The sequence below is a fragment of the Hoplias malabaricus genome, chromosome 17 (genome assembly GCF_029633855.1).
Source record: "Hoplias malabaricus isolate fHopMal1 chromosome 17, fHopMal1.hap1, whole genome shotgun sequence".
NCBI lineage: Eukaryota > Metazoa > Chordata > Actinopteri > Characiformes > Erythrinidae > Hoplias > Hoplias malabaricus.
In genome coordinates, this window is record NC_089816.1 from 19109731 (window position 1) to 19131441 (window position 21711).

The 21711-nt window shown below is 44.9% G+C and overlaps 1 protein-coding gene across 2 annotated transcripts in view; it reads left to right on the forward strand.

The window, feature by feature from the left end:
• Window positions 1-21711, forward strand: part of fstl5 (follistatin-like 5) — a 134593-nt gene that overhangs the window by 70843 nt on the left and 42039 nt on the right. For both annotated transcript variants that reach the window (XM_066649968.1, XM_066649969.1), the window contains exons 5-7: window positions 2027-2223; window positions 4390-4510; window positions 17118-17284. In XM_066649968.1, the coding sequence (XP_066506065.1) occupies window positions 2027-2223; window positions 4390-4510; window positions 17118-17284 (485 nt within the window). The remainder of the gene's footprint in view (window positions 1-2026; window positions 2224-4389; window positions 4511-17117; window positions 17285-21711) is intronic.

The following is a 21711-nucleotide window of genomic DNA, read 5'->3' on the forward strand; positions in this document are numbered from 1 at the left end:
GGAGGCGGAGAGAAGAAGCCCACACTGAGAAAATTAAATAAAACTGTGGCACAACTGTGATTTTATAAAATACTTCAGCATTGATTTCCTCAGGCACGCACTGACGCACACACACACACACACACACACACACACACAGGAGCAGGTAAAGCCATGATGTCACTGATGTAAAGTCGCGCTCTGACAGCCGTGGCGTCTGACAGTGAAACCGTCTCAGTCCAGAGAACCCAGCTGCTGCTGCTCTCCTTCATCCTCTGCTTCTTCCTCCCTTTCTCTTTTTCATTCTCTCAGCTCTTTCATTTCTGTTGGGATCTTTGGGCTCCAGAGACGGAGCGGGGACTTGAACGATCCAAACTCCAGGTACTGTCAGAAAGGTAGAATAAAAACAGCGTCACACTGTAAAGGTGATGATGAAAATGCTGCTGTGGATTTGAAGCAGCTCTTGACAAGTCGTCTTTTTTATCTGCTTTGTTGGAAGAACCGTTTCAGGCGCTTAACACCTTTCTCCTGGTTGTGACGTGTCACTGGTGTGTGTGTGTGATGCTGAGCAGAGCTTTATGTTGATGTGCTTTTTGTTCTGACGTGATGGACACACTGACTGAAGTCTGTGTTGTCAGTGGTGGAGAGAAACCTGTAGAACACAGTAATTCAGCATTCAGCCCTCTCTCCACTGGCGTGGCGTGGTGCTGGTGCCATTATCTCAAATGTTTCAACACTTTTCTACTGCAGTAAAAATGGTTCTCAGGCCAGAAATATTGGTGCCTTTCTGGGTCTCATCTGGAGACAAGAAGACCATGACGTGAGTAGCTGAGGGGCGGGGTTCTAACGGCACGGTGTAAAGTTAAAGCTAAAAGTACGACAATTGCAGTAAAACCAGCTTCAGTGGATGATCAGTGTTCTGCAAAAGGAACAAACCCAGGATGAGAAACACGAGATTGTCTCAATCCATATCTTCTGTTCCTGTAATTTACGAAACACCCACATCCCAAGATGTTCCTGCTGAGTCCTCAATCTAATCAGCTCCAGGTCCTACTCGATCTCCAACTCCAATTTCAGCTTCATCTCTAGCTTCAGCACCATCTTCAGCTCCATCACCAGCTTCAGCTCCATCTTCAAAACCAGCTCTAGCTCAATCTCCAGCTCCATCACCAGCTCAATCTCCAGCTTCATCTTCAGTTCCATCATCAGCTCCATCTCCAGCTTCATCTTCAGCTCCATATTCAGAAGCAGGTCCAGTTCCAGCTCCATCTCCATCTCCAGCTTCAGCTCCATCTCCATCTCCAGGTTCAGCTCCATTACCAACTCCAGCTCCATCTGAAGTTGCATCTCCAGCACCTGCATCAGCTCCAAAAGGAGCTTCCATATTTTGTTGATAGGAAAGTGCTATATATAAAAGCCTCAGATTCATATTGTCTTGTGTTGTGAGTGTCAATAATCCCAAGTTAATGAGCAGCTGAGAGCGCTGAGGGAAACAGCATCGCAGACATTCTTCAGGTTTCCCCCTGCTCCAGTTCTACAGTCCCACAGCACCATCGCTCCACTATCTTCCCTCCAGCTGCAGCGTCTGTAACAGTGACACGTAGCTGATGTGTTGACGTGACACCTCGTGTCACTCAGTAGAGGCTGAGACGATATTCCAGGACATGGCTTTGTGCTTGGTGTTTGTAACACATTGTTATTCTCCACCATCATGATCCGTGTGTTTAGAAAGTGAAGTTCACGATGTCGACTGAGAGGAGGCGGGTCTCTGGTGTCAGTATAAAAAATTAATGTTTGCATTTGTTCAGAATTTAACCTGATGTAAGTGTGGCCTCTGACTGATCTCTGCACAGCGCTGTGTCCTAAACTAGAAGCATGTGTGTGCTCTGATCAGAACAACACATGCTGTTTTATTCCTCTTTTCCTGAATAACAATAATAATAATAATAATAATAATAATATGATATCCTCCTGTATGTGTTTGGAAGCTGACCGGTTGCATAGGGTGGACTGTATTTATGTTGTTTGTCTCATCTCCCTCCCACAGATGATAACTGCCGTCTGGGCGACTATAAGAAGCTGAAAACCAAAGTGCTGGACCTTCACGCTGAGCAATATCAGGCGCCGAGTGACAGAGACCGCTATGAGAAGGACATGGCCTCCAGGAAACACGTGGTTGATCTGATGTTCAAGCGCTTCGATGCAGACGGAAGTGGGCGAGTGGACAGCAGTGAGCTCTCACAGGTGAAGGACACAGTTGGGTTTACTTCTGTGATGAATAAGTAATATTTTTACCTTAAAATCTCAACTTCAAAATGATTTTGTCACTCCACTGAGCTGTAGCAGTGAGAACTCATTTTTAGAGCTTACAGAAACATCACTTTCACAAGATGAACCCACAGTTTTAAAAGGTTGCCAGATCCAGATTTTATATGCATGTTCTTACATCAAAACTATAACCACAAATTTTAGTTTATGAGCTAGGGTTAGGGTTAGATCGGGTCCTGCATGTGCACAGACATCATATTTATCTTCATAAGTGTAGATTTGAGCAGGAGCCGCTTTGTCGTCTGAAACGTCTGTAAACCCTGAAGCCCAGTAAACTGCTTAATGTATGTGGCACAGCTTAATGAACACAGCTGCAAAAAGAAGTTATGCCTGTGGTGTTAAAGTCACAGCGCTGTTTTACTCTACACTCTCAGAACTGTCTCTGTGGTGGTACCCTCAAGGGAACATATTCTGTGCCTTTAATTAAGGAAAATAATTCTACATTACTGTATTTTAATTGTAGATTTTTAAATGGAACGTCTAAGATTGTGGGGAGCTGCAGTTATCTGTGGTGAGTTTACATTCAGAAGCTCTGCATCTTTAAAGTGGAATGGTGTACCTTAAAATGGAGAAAACAGATCTTGTTGGTGGACTTTAACACAACTGCTGCACCTTTAAAGATACACTACACTGTTTGTAGCTTTAGTGATAATAATAATAATAATAATAATAATAATAATGCCCCTGTATTGTTTTTTTTATTTCTGAGAGGGAATGTTAGCGTTCAGGGAAGGCCTCTACTCATATCAGGGCTAAGGGTCAGAGCTGCAGATAAAATTAAATAATGGAGGGTTGCAGTAAATTCCCCAGTGTGAATATTTCAAAGCAAAGAACTTCCAAACCCACTCTCAAAGACTTTGTTTACAATCTCCCTTTAAATTAAACAGGAGCTCCCAGTGTAAATCAGTGGAGGGCAGTTTAAGACACTGTGTGTGTGTGTGTGTGTGTGTGTGTGTGTGTGCGCTGCAGCTGAGTGTGTTGTATTTGCACTGTTTCTGAGTGGAGGTGACAGGGCGGCGAGGTCTGTGCGGAGTCCCAGGCCCTTCACTCTGAAAGGGTCAGGGCTCTGAGTCCCTGCGTTAAACCACTGCAGAAAGAGAGAGTGGAGACTCAGGGCACGTTTACAGTCTCCTCGGGTGGAGGAGCGTCGTGACCGGCTGATCTAACTTTTATAAAGTGGTCTTCAAGTAACTTTAGACATCTGAGTAACTGACCAAGGCAGGGTGAAGGAATATATATATACACATATCAGCCACAAGATTAAAACCACAGAGGTGATGTGTACGCCGTGTGTTTGTGTAAGATCACAAGTGCAGTTTTAGAAGTGTGTTGTTTTATAAAAGAAAACTTTTTAATTTTAAATTTTAAATTTGTCAAACATACACTGTACAGTCAGCAGTGGAAAGCTACAGTCTTTAAGATAAAGAGATGAAAAGATTTACAGGGGTCCAAAACCAAATAGAGATTCAAAATAAACATGTACACACACACACACACACACACACACACACACACACACACACACACGCAAACACACAGACACACACACACACACACACACTCACACACAGAGAGAGATAACTAAAGCACAATGTACAAAATAAAGGTATAAAATAGTGATCTAATGAAAAGACACAAATTGAGATTTAAATTAAATAGAAAAAAAAAACATGAAGCTATATAAGGGCCTCACTGTGGAGCAGCAGGTAGTGTCTCTGTTACAGCTCCAGGGTCCTGGAGGTTGTGGGTTTGAGCCCTGTTAAAAGAAAGTGTGTGTGTGTGTGTATTCCTGGTTTATTATCCAGAGCTCAAAGCCTCATCCCAAACACACTGAGTGATGTTGAGTCCATCACTCTGAGAACATGAGCTCCTTGTAGACGTCCTTCCTTTGTGTCTGTTTCTTTCCTACAACTCCACACCCTTACACACACACACACACAGTAAAGTGTATTTAATATTACATTCTCCATTCTGGGCTGAGGAGTTCTGCTGGTGTTCCCTTATGATTTTACAGCTACATCCTGGAAAAGACAAGACAGGTCACAGCTAATGGACCTCTCTCTGCCTGTCCCTGTCCTTCAGGTCATTAAACAAGAAGGTCTGAGCAAGACGGCGTCAGAGTGCACTTTGTTCGATTTGCTGAAATACAATGACGCCAACGATGACGAACACCTCACCAAGGACGAGTTATATGCAGCGTTTGGTGAGTACAGACTTTAGGGAGCTTTTACTAACTCTGCGCTGCTCTGTGCTGGAGCAGTGCCTCTGCATTCATCACCAAAATATTAATAAACAACATTTCTACATTGTCCACATGAGCCTGCAGCATTCTGCCCACAGAAATAAACCCTGTAGAGGTGAGTTTGATGTTTCTGGTGCATAAACACACACAAATGTCATCAGTTAACTTCATATTGTGGGATATGAGCTGAAGGGGCCACATGAACACAGAGCCACGCAAAAAAAAAAAAAAAAAAAGCCATATCAGCACTGACTGCATAAAAGCCGTGTTGATGCTCAAGGCAGATTTCAGAAAGATGTCGTCCCCAAGGGACCCACTCTTCTGCTCTTCAGACCTCCTCGACAGATATGACTCATATAAGACTCATATAAGACTCTGAACCGTGCTCTGGTTTCCTTTGCTTCTTTGTGAAACTTTGAGCCAAAGGCCTGTGGGTCTGATGAATGTGGGGTCGGTTCTGTCCACAGAGGTCCAGAGTCCTTAAGCTACGTCTCTCTCTCTCTCTCTCTCTCTCTCTCTCTCTCTCTCTCTCTCTCTCTCTCTCTCTTTCTAAATGAACAATGAGACGTTTCCTCAGGGTCAGGGGCCTTCGAAACGGGCTGGAGCCGGGGGCCAATCCTGCTCCACACTCGCTCCTAAAGGTGAAAAAAACCTTGTTACGCCTTTATTGAAGTTTACACTGATATCTTTGCTCAGGTCACGGCATGAGGACTCTCCCAGGCCAGAACTCTGCTCTTATCTCCCGTCTCATTAAGAGACTCGCTCTGATGAAGCTGAGGGCTGATAATTACCTTCACAGCCCAGAATTCAGTTAGTACCTGTCATGTTTTTCTCTGCAAACAGATATAGGGAAAATGACGCTAATTTGGAGGGCATTGTGGGTTGGACTGTGGTAATTAAGGCACTGTCAGGCCATGTGGGAGAAACTGCAGAGTTTCTTGGTTTAATTGAGCCTCACGGTGGTAAACTGTTTGGATTTTTCACTGATGAAGTTAAACTATACACATTGCTAAAGTTAGAGACTTAAGGGCACGTTTACTTTGTACCGCTTTGCTTTTATACAATCCACACAAACCTGGCCCTGGATCCTTCTCTAGATCCAGGTGAATGTTGTGAGCTCTGCACTAGACATTCAAAAGTGTCCGGACACCTCCTCCGCTAAAAACACATTTTTGTTTTTAATGTTAACGGGTAGTTTATCACGCGTTCACATTACCATTTATTATTCATTCATTCATTCATTAAAAGTGCAAAATGTTTCATCATAATTCTCAGCTTTAAATTATTACTTTTGTGTAGATCTTGTCTAGTTTTTGTTCTGGAAAAAGGTCTCAGTATTTTTCATTATAGATTTCATTAACAAACAAATTTGGACATTCATTCATTAACCCAAGCACTTCATCCTGATCAGGGTCACTGTGTCTGTGTGTGTGTGTGTATGTGTGTGTGTGTGTGTGTGGACAGAGCATCAGTCCACCACTGTGGACACATTCACACAGACACTGCACTTCCCAACGCAGGTAGAAAGACTTCAAACCAACACATTACAGAGAGAGAGAGAGAGAGAGAGAGAGAGAGAGAGAGAGAGAGAGAGAGAGAGAGAGAGAGAGAGAGAGAGAGAGATCTTTCACCCTTTCAGTTCTGGAGAAGAATGAACTGAAGTGAATAATTTAAATTGCAAACTTTTGCTCCTGAGCCATGAGACGGCTGCTTCTTCACAAAGACCACTGTCATTTCTCAAAAAATAGAAAACAAATATTGATAGATGAGTGTGTGAAGCCTCTGGGGCTGGAGGAATAGAGCCTTGTGATCCCCATCTCTCTTTCTCTCTCTCTCTCGCGTTCTCTCTTTATCCTCCTCACATTGCTGTCTCGTCCTGTTTTGGCATTTCAAATCTACTCAATATCCACTGACATTCTGCAAGGGCCGATGCTGTCTAATCAGGGTGTGTGGGGTGGGAGAGAGGAGGAAGATGAAAAGCAAAATGAAGCAATGTTGCATCTTACTGTAACTCTCTGGATGTTTCAGGAGAAATCTTACATTTTCATAGAATACATTTCTAGTTTTGGGGCAGAATTGTGTCCCAGAAGTCTGCCACTGTAGTGCAGTAGTGTGTGTGTGTGTGTGTGTGTGTGTGTGTGTGTGTGTGTGTGTTGTAGCCCTTCAGGCAAAATACATCAGTCAGAATGAGTAGCAGTTCTCACTTTGTTTTGTTCTTCATGTGTTTGAGTCACTTTCCACTCTTCTTTCAGAGCTCTGACTTTAAAATGAAGAGACTGTGTGTCAGCAGGTCCGCTCGCTTGATGGAGAGTTATCCTCTTCCTCCTCTTCCTCCTCCTCCTCCTCATCCTCCTTTGCCACCTTGTCCACTGGTGTAAATACTGTAGCAGCAAGCATCTTAAAAATAACGTATATCTGAAAATCCAGTTTGAATATTCAGCAGCAGCTTCACTGGGAGAAGATGGCATGTCGCTGTGGGTTTGACAAAAGGAAATAGACACAAAAGAATCAATTACAGTATGTTTAGAACATTGTGGTTGTTCATTAGCTCTCGTCAAACAGTGCATTCAATGTTTTAGTGTTTTTAATACTGACAAGGCCTGGGAAATCCACTGTGGTGTAATTTATCACAATAACATTCTGCCATATTATACCTCTATAAACAAAACTCCTTTACTGCGTGAAGGAGCACTATGTAAGATTTGCTATTTTTGCTCATGGGCTCCCTCTACAGTTGCAGAGTGTGCTTCACTTTTATAGCACTGTCCTTGTATCAAGGGAGAGAGGGAATTAGAATCAGAATCACTTTATTGGCCACTGTGCTGCACACAGAGGAATTTGTTCTCAGCATTTAACCCAATCCATGCAGTGAAACATACATTCACACACACTAGTGAACACTAGGGGGCAGTGAGCAGTGCCTGGAGCGGTGGGCAGCACTAAGCACAGTGCCCAGGGAACAGTTGGGGGATAGGTGCCTTGATCAAGGGCACTTTAGACATGACCTGGCTGCTCTGGGGATCGAACCAGCAACCTTCTGGTTACACGCCCAGTTAAAGGTAAAATACTACTTAGTGCTGCTTTAAAAGACTCTCTTTTCCAGTTACTCATTAATCTGAATCTGCCTTGCGTCCACTCCCCGGCTCCAGGAGTTGTGATTGTGCAACCATGTGGACTGGCAGGACTGCAATCAGAAGGTTGTCCAGTGTAAAAGATGCCAGATTGTGTCAGTAGCATGGTGAGTGATCCACTTTGGCGACCCCTAGAGGAAGCGCCTGAAAATGAAACAACAACAGCTCTGAACTTGCTGTTGTCCTTTCCCTTCACTGTCAGAGAGTCTGAAGTCAAGCGGCTCTTAGGGAAAGTGACTCTGATTGTTCAGCGCACTCAGTTTACACTGTGTATGTTCAGAAGGCTCATCGCCAGACAGCTTCAAATGCTCTTCACAGGAGGTGGACAACTGGAAATACACCAGACAGCCCTGAAATACATGCAGTGTCATCCATGTTAATATAAAGAAGAGAGTAAGCGTTTATCTTTGCATTTGAAAGAGCTCCGTCTGAACTCCCTTTGCTTTGCCTGATTTTGTTGAATATTCAAGCGTCAGGTGCATTGTTTGTCATTGTGGAGATAACACATTGTGCTCATAAATTATTCATCATTCACAGTCCCCATTGCCCACCTGAACTACACCCCCCTGACCCCCCCCCCCACACACACACACACACACACACCTGACAGGCACAATCCAAGCTTCTCCAATCAATGCTCCCAGGGGGCACTGTAAGTAAACTGCTGAATTTTAATTGTGTCTCTGATGCGAGAATCTTGCTGCGTTAAGATCAGCCACAGTTATTCATCAGAGCACTTCAACCCCATTATCTGCTGAACTCCCACATCACACACGATGCCCCCAACACTGAGTGGGTGAGGACAAGCACATGCTTCCTCTGAGATACACTAATGCAACATTACTAGACAGCTCAATGCACCAGAGGAGAGCGCTGACCCCCTCAGGTTTGTTACATCAGCCGAGAGACTCCCGCACGGTACGGACGGGTCCATCTCACCCACCCAGAGAGAGCAAAGACAGCTATGTTCCCTTAGGGCCCCCAGTTGTGAATGAATGAGGCATGATCAAGGACTCCTTTCCAAATGCATCAGTTTGTAACTCTCCTCCTCATCCATACTACTCAAAGCTAGGATCAAGATTCCTCTGAGACACAGGTTCAAAGACACTGGAGCTCTACACACTTGGAGGATAGCTATGGCTCTCACTGCTCAAATGCAAAACTATCAGATCAATCAATTGCAGATCAATCAATAGCTGCAGGGTCCCTACTTGACTCGACTCATCTTTTCCACTCCTCTACCAGGTAAATCAGGTCCTGGTTCTGGAAGCAGGTTCTTGTTTAGTGGCTGTTCTCTCGTGATTCAGAGCGAGCAGGGTAGGGATCACGGCCGGTGGCCGACGAAAGAATCCAGCGAGAGTAGGCACTATACAATGTGTGTACACAGGGAAGACCTGGATGTCTCCTGTGGATAAGGTGTTCATTTCCACAAGATGAAGCTGATTGTTTGTACTTGATTCATTGTGCTGCAGACTCTGTTTCACTGTCTTTCAAATCGGACGCATCTCTGATAACAAAAGGCTTGTGTTTGTGGACGTGAAGTTGGACTCACATCATCCCTCACATCCACTGTGTCTTTGACCTCAGTGTGTTACGGAGCTGGCAGGAATTGATCAGCTCTGATAGGTATTGATGAGGTTTGTTTTGTTCTGGAGCCGCTCTGCACTGCTGGGGCTGTAAGTAAGTGTTCCTGCTCCTGACTCCACACCATGATGGAGGGTGACAGACCATGAGGGCGTGAAATGGCACAGTTTTGGTTTGCAGAGTCCCGGACTCCCCTGGGGTTCAGGAGGGACGAGAGACACCGCCTGTCAACTAGAGAGAGAGACAGAGGGAGAGAGACAGAGAGAGAGAGAGAGAGAGAGGGGGAGAGACAGACCCAGAGAGAGAAAGAGAGAGAGACAGACCCAGAGAGAGAGAGAGAGACAGACAGACAGAGAGAGAGACAGAGAGAGAGAGAGAGAGAGAGAGAGAGAGAGAGAGAGGAAATACATTGCAAATGTCATCTTAAAGTTCCCCACATGTGAAAGCATTGTTGAATCTGCTGTTGAGATATTTACACCTCTCAAGAAACACAACACTGTCAAACTTTTGTGTTGAAGTGACCTTCAAAAGCTCTGTTTGGATGAGTTTTACCTGTGGGAATGGGCTAATGTAATAATTACTGGAGCATCTCAGTAGTTTTAATCCCATCCGAATAAACTTTTAGACTTTTCCAGAGTGAGTTCTCCAGTCTCAGGAAAGATTCCAGAGTCATTTCCCTACTGCAGACAAATTAATCTCATGTGAACTGATGTGGGGGAATATTCCATCATATTCTAGGAGGGGGGGGGGGGGGGTGGGGGGGGGGGGGTTGGGGGGGGGGGGGGGGGGTTCTCGAGAAATATATCAGAGGAGTTACAGCCTCACAGTGGAGCAGCAGGTAGTGTCTCTGTCACAGCCTCTGGGTCCTGGAGGTTGTGGGTTCGAGTCCCGCTCCGGGTGACTGTCTGTGAGGAGTGTGGAGTGTTCTCCCTGTGTCTGTGTGGGTTTCCTCCGGGTGACTGTCTGTGAGGAGTGTGGTGTGTTTTCTCTGTGTCTGCGTGGGTTTCCTCCGGGTGACTGTCTGTGAGGAGTGTGGTGTGTTTTCTCTGTGTCCGCTTGGGTTTCCTCTGGGTGACTGTCTGTGAGGAGTGTGGTGTGTTCTCCCTGTGTCTGTGTGGGTTTCCTCCGGGTGACTGTCTGTGAGGAGTGTGGTGTGTTTTCTCTGTGTCTGCGTGGGTTTCCTCCGGGTGACTGTCTGTGAGGAGTGTGGTGTGTTCTCCCTGTGTCTCCATGGGTTTCCTTCGGGTGACTGTCTGTAAGGAGTGTGGTGTGTTCTCCCTGTGTCTGCATGGGTTTCTTCCGGGTGACTGTCTGTGAGGAGTGTGGTGTGTTCTCCCTGTGTCTGCATGGGTTTCTTCCGGGTGACTGTCTGTGAGGAGTGTGGTGTGTTCTCCCTGTGTCTGCGTGGGTTTCCTTCAGGTGACTGACTGTGAGGAACATGATGTGTTCTCCGTGTGTCTGCGTGGTTTCCTCCGGGTGATCCGGTTTCCTCACTCGCTCCAAAAACACACGTTGGTAGGTGGACTCAAAAGTGTTCATAGGAGTGTGTGTTGCCCTGTGAAGGCCTGGTGACCCCTCCAGAGTGTGTTGCCACCTTGTGGCTAGTGATTCCAAGTAGGCTACGGACCCACCACTGCCCTGAACTGGATAAGGGTTACAGACAATGAATGAATGAAAAAATAATAGAAGTTAAATATGTCTGAAAGATTATGAGTGAGTGGAATTCTTTGCCATGTTCTCGTCCATTAACGTTTCTGAAGGAATAGAAGATAACATTTACATTTACATTTATGCATTTGGCAGACGCTTTTATCCAAAGCGACTTACAAAAGAGGATCTAACATTCAAACTACAGCACAATTTATACAAATTACTTTACATTGAGTGCAATATGCCAGGAAGTAATAAGTGCATTAAAGAAAGACTTTCAGTGCAAGAGATACTCTCGGAAGAGTTGGGTTTTCAGTTCAGTTCAGTTCAGGCCAGAAGACCTGTCAGGAGGGCATTGCAATAGTCAAGACGGGAGATTACTAACGTCTGAACAAGGAGCTGATAAGGTCGTTGAGGGATGGATATCTTTTGGTTTCAGGGCTGTTCTCAGAACAGTAGTGAGAGTCTAAAAACTCCAATAGCATTGCTGTGTCTGATCCACTGTGTGTGACAGCAGTGCATAAATCAATTGAGATTTCTCATCCAGTGTGTATCCATCATAAACCTTACTGTTGTCCTGTGGTAAAATTACATTTCCCCAGCTCCTTGCAGAAAACTAAAATAGGGCTATAGTCGTATCATATTCCCAGCCATTTTCGCCAAACTTACTCCGTCTCCCTCTCCTCCTCTCCGTGCCTCTGGGACCACATTCTTTTGCAGGAGAAGCTTTTTAAAAACATCCTAAATGAGTTTACACACATTTCTGCCCTTGTTTGTGCCTCCAAAGGCTATTTCTGCCTCACCTCAAGGCATCTGGAGTTGGAGTGACACTTTTGAGGCTTGATTGCAGGAAAGAGTGGTTCGGCTTATTCACGGCTAGCGGTGCAGTGACTATTAGTGGCTCCTCATATAAACACACACACACACACACAGCCCCCCAGTGGGACCAGACCCCGCAGGCTTCCTCACGCTGGTAAATTGAGCTGGTAAAACTTTGCATATGTTTTAGCTTCTGTTTAGAAGAGACAGCTCTCTGAAAGCTCCTGAGTTGAAGCTGATGCTGTGGACAATGTCTCTGTGTAAAAATGGATCCATAAAAAACACACTAAAGATTTCCAAAAGCAAAGATTAAAGATCAGCTTCAGAATCCCTCTCCACTGCGAGGGGCATCCGGTACGGTCCGCTCCAGTCAGGAAAGCTGGAAAGATCAGGCTAAAGGAACAAGGATTTCTGACACATCAAACAGAACAAAGCACCAGCTGTGGTTTTTAGCGTGAAGATGAGATCCGTAACTCCAGCATTTTATCCGAATTAGAGTTCCCTGTAATGTCCCGCCTCAGGCCATCATCCGTATGGGGTTAATGAAAAGGTAAAGCTTCTGCTTTTGGAATCACACACATTAAGAAGGCAGTAAAGTTTCATAGTCGTTGCAGGACGTCTTTAACTTTGTAAGTGAAGCCATTAAAGGGTTCTGTGCTGAAGTGAATCGACTTTTTGAAATAAACATTCAGAGTAAATCCTGTTAAAGTTTGAAAAGGTAATCAGACAATGACAGGACCCTCGTCTGCTCAGGCCTGGGTTTAGAAAACCACCATCATCACAAAGAAATATATATAGTAGCGTGTGAGGTCAGACTGAAGCTGTGTGCTGATTGGAGGATCTGCTTCATGATCACAGTGTGATATTAGCTCTGTGCCGTGATTGGTCCTGTGATGCTGTGATGGTGAGTGTGTTCAGTGATGTATCTCTACAAGGAATGAAAAGAGAAGTAGAGCAGCTCTTTAGGAGAAGAGTGGATATTCCACATTCACGTTTCACTTGAAGACTTATTTTACATTCAGTGCATGCTCTGACAAACACAGAGAGAGAGAGAGAGAGAGCTCCTGGAGTGGGAGGGGAAGAGAAGGAAAGCGGATTTGGGATGTGATTCATCTCCATACTTCCACTGTTTCTCCACCAAAATAAATAAATAAATAAAACTAAAAGAATAAAGGGATGTGTCTTTGTGTTTCACACTATTAAGATCTTCCCATGGAGTCAGAAAGCAATTACTGCCTCCCTGGCCAATAGGCTGTGTGCAGAATTGCTGCTCCTTTCATCAGGCGGCGTTGATACGCCTCGACGAAGAGCTTAAAATCCAGCACTGCCCCGACACACAATCACACTTTCCAATGTCATCGGCGTAATAAGAAACCGGGGCTCGATTCCAACCAAATTGACTTCAATAAGAAAGTCACGGAGGCTGTTTAAGATTGTCACTGACGCGGAGATGAGAGAAAGGGAAGGATGAACTCACAGAGAGAAAGAGAGAGAGAGAGAGAGAGAGAGAGAGAGGCAACCCACAAATAAAAAAGCAGACCTCCTCCGACCTAAATCAGGAGCATCCTCTTCCTCCTCTCTCCTGCAGTTTCTTCACCGTCCCTGACAGAGGTGTATTAAAATTAGAGCAGTTATAGGTAGCGTGCTAATGCTGCAGCGCCTCTGGAGGCCAGCGATCAGCCAGACACTCACAGGCGACGACCTCAGTGCAGCTGTTTTCTCGTCCGTCACTCACATTGATTGGACGAATTTATTCCACTCGGCCGCACTTTTGAAAGATTCCCCTGCGATCAAAGCGGCTTTATGGGCTTAAAACTGCACTTCGGGGGGGTGTGGGGGGGTGCAGCTGGTTTTCATCAGGCTCTGGAGGACCTCCTTCCAGCCGCCAGCGAAGGATTTGCAGGTCCTCAGCCTGGAAGCCGAGGTGAATTAGTCTCATCCTGTGAGGAACTGTCTCTCCTGTCTCCTGTTTGGAGACGTCCTTTAATGTTTGTGAATACAGCACTTTTATGGCTTCAGATGTGAGTACACGGCTCGTATAACCAACGTAGGAAACTATTAGGATGCTCTGGACCAGCTGCACATGAATGAACATCCTCAACAGCCAAGCATCAGCAAGAGGAGTACACAGTGCTGTCTTTTCCTCTCCTCTCTCACTGAGAGAGAGAGAGATACACAGAGAAATGGAGAAAGAAGGAGAGAGAGACAGAGGAGGTGAGAAAGGGAAAGAGTGAGGGAGATCGAGGAGAGAGAGAGAGACTTCAAGAAATGATTAGAGGTTTGTCACACTTTGGCTGCTACAACAAAATCAGACCCACATTAAACACTGTTGACAATTGTAGAAATCAAATAAAAACATCAGTCTTTAGTTAGTAGTTTTGTGTATATCCCAGTCAAACAACAGCAACACAGTAACAACAATTACCACTGTCTGATTTAAACACCTTCAGAGCCACACACATCTGCCTCAAGGTCACTGTCTCACTTTCCTAATTTCTTATTATTTCGAATGTATCTAAACATAGATAAAAACATCTGCTATGAAGATGAAGACCTCAGAGTCGACAGGGGGCTTTGGGATGGAGGGAGCTGTAAATGGAGGAGTGAAGAGAGCGAGACTTTAGCGTGAAATCACAGTGTTTGTTTACGGTGGAGAAGGATAGTGTGTGAGTGAAGACAGGATCTGCTCCGACAGTCTCCATTGGAAATGCTCTTTGTTGACGGTTCAGCTGGTGGCGTTTGATGCTGTTTCCCCTCTATCACCTCCTCTCCTCTGATTGGTCGTTTGCCCTGCCCCTGCTGTAATCACTCAGCGAGCGGGAGTTTAATCCGGGTCCTGAAGGCTCTGCTCGGCGCTGTTCTGTTATCCTCCGCACGCTGAAGGCAGCTCAGAGAAGAGCGAACGCAAGTGTCTAATTCTCTAAATTAACTTTTAATGAGAGAGCAGGGAAGGGAAGGCGGAGTCGCCGCTCGCTGCGGGAGGGGGCTGTTTGTCTTTTTAGCTGGGGCTTGTTATGATTGTTGTGATTGTTATGATTTCCCGGCTCCGTAATTGTGTAATCATTCCAGATCCCGCCGCCAACCTTGTTCTCATTTGTTCCGGCCCGAACTCGATTATGTTTTCCATGAGCGAGGATTTAATTACGCACTGTCAGATATTTTAAATAATGCATTTGTTTGTTTGCACCAACAAAGCGCTATACATTTACAGAAGAGATGCTCTGTGGCAGCGTTCATGAGCCTATTCATCTCCATGAATCCAGAGACTCGTTTCCGTTTTGGATTCACAGAGATGCCTCCGTGTTTCCTGAGGAATTGCCCCGTGCAGCGAGGAAGGAATCGTTCTTTCAGATCTGCTTCGGTCCTGACTCACGGGGTCTGTTCACACCAGGGTCATATTCAGATTTCACTCGTCCCCATGAAAATCCAGGTGTAAACACAACTAAGACGCACTGTGATTTGATCATGGATCACTCACCACATTCAGAGGAGCTCAGAGACTGACCTTTTTTTTTTTCTTTTCTGGAGATCAGCGGCAGAACCCCCAGTGGCTGCAGGACGCAGCCTTGTCCTCAGCTGCTGCAGACGACCCCTGGCCTGTTTTACAGGTTTATTTCTGAGGTTTGACACACTGAGAGCAGGAAAGAGACCGTTTTTAAACCCCTCAGTGTCACTGCTGGACTGAGAATAGTCCACCAACCAAAAACATCCAGCCGACAGCGTCCTGTGTCACTGATGAAGGTCTAGAGGACACACTCTGTGCAGCGACAGATGAGCTACTGTCTCTGACTTTACATCTATAAGGTGGACCAACGAGGGAGGAGTGTCTCACAGAGTGGACAGTGAGTGGACACAGGGTTTAAAAACTCCAGCAGCACTGCTGTGTCTGATCCACTCGCACCAACACAACACACTAACACACCACCACCACGTCAGTGTCACTGCAGCGCTGAGAATGATCGGGGGCAGTGTGTGACAGTAGAGGTACAAAGTGTGTGTGGATTATTAGAGTGGGTAAATGTTCAGAGCCCTGTTCCTCTACTGCATTGTGTTTTCATGCGATGTCCTTTATCAGTGAGTGTCTGGACATGAGCAGCTCTTCAGAGTGTGTGTATGTGTGTCTGTGTGCCCTGTGCTGTTTGTGTAGCCTTGTTCTCGTATAGCTGCACTTGACTGCGCACAGACCAGCGTTCATTTCCACAGTGTCCTTTCATACAGCAGCACAACAACGGCATCGCGCCTCTGCATCTCAGCAGCAGCTCAATGAAAAACCCTCAGCACAAAACAGCACTCAGGCTCATAATGTCTGAGTACTGTAACACTCCCTGCTTTTTCATAGCTGCTCCCTCCCTTTCCAAACACCACAGAGACTGCACTGACCACACCATCTATGAATCACCTCTCAAACTCACAAAAGTAACACAATGTACATGTGAAGAGGTATCGTACACAGTCAGAAAAACTGTCTCTGTGGTGGTGCCCTCAGTGAAACATATACAGTACCTTTAATTAGGAACAGAACTGTACCTTACTCTATATTAACTGTAGATGTTAAAGTTGTGTTGATCTCATTTGCCCCGTTTCCTTTTATTGTGTTCTTTTATTCTCCACAGTTGTATAATGAAAGATTACAGAGATCCCCCTCTCCTTCTGGAGAAGAGAATGTAATGAACTTTTAGGGAACAAAACTGGACTCTAACACCAATGCTGTACCTTTAAATATACACTACACTGTTTGTAGCTTTAGTGACAGTAATGTTCCTGTACTGTACCTTTATTTCTGAGAGTGTACTTTATTTTCTTATTTGAGCTGTGTGTTTATTGCTTTAATGTTCTACTCTTTTATTTCTCTGTTGGTTTTGATGTGTGTAAAGAGACTCCGTCTTCTGAAAAGCCATATATAAATATAATGTGTATAATTATTATAATTATAAATGTAAATCACGATGAGAGTTTGATTGTTGCAGCAGTGAAGTCAGCTGCTGATGACAAATGATTAATTCTGGATTCTCTATTTCAGTTCTGCCACCTTGGTTTATTTTATTTTAATATTTTTTTTTCATTCTTTTAGTCCATTCTCCGTGTTTATTTTTATTTCTGTTCATTAAACGACAACTCGTCCAATCTGTCTTTCATTGCTGCTCGCACTCCGCATCACACTGGATCACAAACACCACTCCAATGACTCCAGAGAACACAGTTCCACCATTTAAACCACACCTAGCATTCAGCTCATGTGCAGCTGCTTCAGAGAATTATATCCTATTGGTCAGGGCTGTTCTGTGGAGATTAGGGACACAAGGGGTGTGTCACCCTCCAGCGTCTAGCTGCTGAATTTACTCACATGAAATTTAATAATTTCCCCTCTTACACTCTTTTCCCAGAGGTGTATCAGCTGAGTCTCGCAGAGGAACAGAAAGTGAGCGTCTCCACGGTAACCGTGGGACAGAGCATGGTGCTGATGTGTGGCATCAGCGGCGACCAGCGTCCACCAATCATCTGGACACGCAACAACCACGCCCTCAACACACTCCAGCTGGAAGACATCAACGTGAGTGACACACACACACACATACACTTAGGCAAATTAAGACTGCACTAGAACTAACTCTTACCTCATGAACTAAATAAATAACATGTTTTTGTAAAAGCATTACAAGACCTCACAATACCACATCTGGTCCTCAGAAACATATAAAAACGATACTCCACACACACACACATTTACTGGGACATCACTACTGGTCTAACACTAACCCAAACATGTCTTCTCTTTAAAACGTAATGATTACTTTGTGGGGACCCACCCTCCTTGGTGTACACCCACACACACACACATTTTCCTGCATATTTTAAGCATTATTTCTATGTAATGTCAAATTAACAATCGTATGATAAATAACAAACCATTTAAAAAAGATCCAAACTTTATATTCTTCATTATATTTACCATGTTTTACATTCAGGAAATAAATGTACACTGAATGAAACATATGAGGAAGGATGCTCAGTCTTTTGTATCTGACAGGACACACATAAACATGCCCAGCAGGAGTGTTATTAGAAAGCCAGTACATTGCACACACACCAATTATTATTATTATTATTATTGTTATTATTACACATAGGAACTAATATATAACGTTAGACACAGCGTCTGTTTTTATTACATAATCATAACTGCAGTGGGTGTGTGTGTGTTCAGGGCCTGTATGATTTGCTTTTGATGTAATGATGATAAAACACATCACATTCTGATGAATCACATTCACCAAATAAAAACAACGTTTCCAAGAAAAACGAGCAGAGAAAATGGATTCTGAACTAAAAGTAAATCATTGTTCCTCTGTGCCTCAGGCCCAGCACACACACACACACACACACACACACACACACACACATACACACATACAGTCTTGTCTCCATGGTTTCAAGAGACATTACATAGATTTAGAGTCACATAGAGACTTACACTAAACATAAATACTAGATCCAGAAGGACGCTGGTTCATTTCCCAGAATTGACAGGAAAACTGGGGTCAGGGGGTGTGAAGAAATAGTGCTGTCCTCCTCCCTCAACATCCACGGCTGAGAAGGGCACCGCACACTCAAATGCACCCAGGCACCCAGGATAGATGCCTGCCGCTGTGGGTGTGTGTCCGTTGCCCCTAGCACACTGGTGTGTGTGTGTTTGTGTGTGTTTCACTGCCATGAATGGGTTAAATCTGGAACACACATTTCGCTGTACATTGTACAATAACAAATAATTAAACATAAAACCTATTAAAGCTAACCGTAACATGTCCTCAGTTTTAAATGTAAATATTACATTGTGGAGACAAACGTTTGTCCCCACAATGTCTGTGTGCAAACAGGATTGGTCATCACAATATAATATATATCTGGATCACACACACACGCAGAGTCATAGGCTTTAGCCAGGATACATACACACACACACACAAACACACACACACACACCCCTCTACAAACCAGGGCCGGTGCTAGAGTGTCGTGAGAGAAGGTGTGCGCTTGTGTACGAGCGGAGTGCATCATTCATCACGGCTCCGGCTCAATAAAGGAGCCCATTAATATGAGCACAGACCCAACAGAAAGTGCTTAAGGAGAGTGGAGGAGCTTTGTCAGCCTTTTACTCTGAGTTACACTGAGCGCGCTCAGTGAGACGGACGAGGGCTCTTTCAGGAGAAACCGTAGAGAAAGGACAGTGAGGACAAGGGCGAAGAGCTGTGTGGAGACGCTGACACCTAGAGCAAAGACAAATCCACGTGGAACTGAGATATTTCTCTGAGCAGAACATATCTGTGATTTTAGCTGAGTTTTATTGATTCCAGTCCTGATCCGTGAGGTACAGAAACCTGAGCACTGAAGGAATGCTCTTTATTTATGTGGTGCATTGTGATTGTAATTGAAAGGCAAGGCAGGTTTATTTATACAGCACCTTTCACATACAACAGTTTTATACAATACACAGTGCAAAAAGAAGACGGAATAAAAAGATAGATTACAATATTTGTTTGAAATACAGTGTGGTTACAGAATTAAAAGGTGCATTACATGTGTGTGATACTTCTCCTTGACCTGAGGCTCCTCTTGTCCCTGCGGAGTAAACAGATCCTGAATCTGTAAGCGATGTTTAAAGCAGTAATAGTGTTTATGAAATCAGTTTTACAGCACATAAGAAGCCAGTGTAAGGATTTAGGGACGGGAGTAAAGACAGAGAGATGCATTCCCAATTCCAGAAATCCGATGCTTGCTTGACGAACTGCACATCTGCACACACTGTAGAAAAGTAATCAGCACAAATGACATGATCTAGAGCTCCATGGAGGTAGATAAACCCTGGCCAGCTGTGCCACTGGAAAGGTCTTCAGGAGCTGCACCCAAGGCTTTTCAAATAATAAAGTAAAATACTTTAAAGTAAAACTTTAAAATAAGTATAGCACATTTAACAACCTAATGGTTTCACAAAGCAGCTTAACAGACCTAATAGAATCTGAATGAATTACCCCCAGGAGAGCATCCAAAGGCAAAGCAGCAGGAAAAACTGTTGGAATAACCTCGAGAGGAATTGAGGAATCAAGGGATTGTCCTTCTCTGATCAAACACATTATAAACAACAGAGTTTTAATTTAAAGCTGCACTTCATTTTTTAATCAGTGGAATAAACCGGGGACGGAACAATGGAGCAGCAGGTAGTGTCTCTGTCACAGCTCCAGGGTCCTGAATGGTGTGGGTTCGAGTCCCACTCCGGGTGACTGTCTGTGAGGAGTGTGGTGTGTTCTCCTTGTGTCTGTGTGGGTTTCCTCTGGGTGACTGTCTGTGAGGAGTGTGATGTGTTCTCCCTGTGTCTGTGTGGGTTTCCTCCGGACGACTGTCAGTGAGGAGTGTGGTGTTTTCTCCCTGTGACTGCGTGGGTTTCCTCTGGGTGACTATCAGTGAGGAGTGTGGTGTGTTCTCCCTGTGACTGCATGGGTTTCCTCCTGGTGACTGTCGGTGAGGAGCGTGGTGTGTTCTCCCTGTGTCTGTGTGGGTTTCCTCTGGGTGACTGTCTGTGAGGAGTGTGGTGTGTTCTCCCTGTGTCTGCGTGGGTTCCCTCCAGGTGCTCCGGTTTCCTCCCATGCTCCAAAAACACACGTTGGTGGGTGGATTGGAGACTCAAAAGTGTCCGTAGGTGTGAGAGTGTGAGTGAATGTGTGAGTGTGTGTCACCCTGTGAAGGACTGGCGCTCCCTCCAGGGTATGTTTCCGTCTTGTGCCCAGTGATTCCAGGTAGGCTCCGGACCCACTGCCACCCTGAACTGGATAAGGGTTACAGACAATGAATGAATGAAATAAGTCAGGTTTAAATTGTTAACAAAGTACGTCACATTTTCATCAACACGTTAAATTCCACAGCACCTGATTATTTAGACAGTGAACCTAACTCTCCCTCTCTTACTTCTTGACAGAGCAGTGTTTCTGATCATCTAAATAATCCATACTCTCCGACCTGAAACTCCTGAAATATCAGCGAGGGCAGAGCTGCTCTGGGATCAGTCTCTGAGGAGAAACTTTTCCTCATGGCCCTGAAGCAGCCGCCCCCTCCAGCACTTTAACATCTTCATGTGAGCTTTATATCTCCCACACTGCAGTCCTGAAGGCCATGCTCCACCCTCTGGCACATGCTCCAGCCCTGCACTCTTCTACCACTTCAACTCTGAGTGTGGTGGGAGTTTCAGCTCTGCTCTCTCCAATAAATAAACTCTACACTCACTGGCCTGTGTGATACGATCATAACACAGACTCCAAACTAACACCATACTTATCAAAGCTCAGCTCAGAAATGAATCGTTCTGGTTCCGGATCAGTCTGAATGAGCTGCACATGGCGTCTCACTTTCTTTCACGTTTTAACCAGTCCACGATGAGAAGCGTGAAAATGTTCACACACCTACGGCATTGGCCCAAAAACGAGAGGCTTTCCAGACGATCCAGAGCAGGGGCTCAGAGCCAAAGCAGCTTAAGCGCATTAAACGTGGAAATGAAGGCTCTTGCCGTGAGTTGCATCACAGTACACAGCCGGGCCATTAGGACTGGTGCAGGGAGGGACTGGGGACTGAGCAGCCAGTGATACGACCTGCTGCTGAATATATGGAAAACACATTCAGGTTTCTCTCGCCGTTGGACAAGCGGCTTCTCGGAAATGTTTTAACGGATGGAAATTTTCCAAAGCCATGTGCCATCTGTCTGCTGCTCGTCTGAATATTTTCTGTTCAAGAGCAGACTCTCAGAGCTGTGCGGCAGCGTGCAGGCAACTCACCGCTTTCCTGTTTTAGATAGGCGAGGTCCGTCAGTGAATTGTTTAATCTGTGAGAGATGGGTGAGAGTAGGTTTGTGTTCAAATCAAAAAATTCTTAAAACCAATGCCAAACAATTCAGTAAAGAGTTAACATGCAGACATCATAAACAAGGGGCGACAG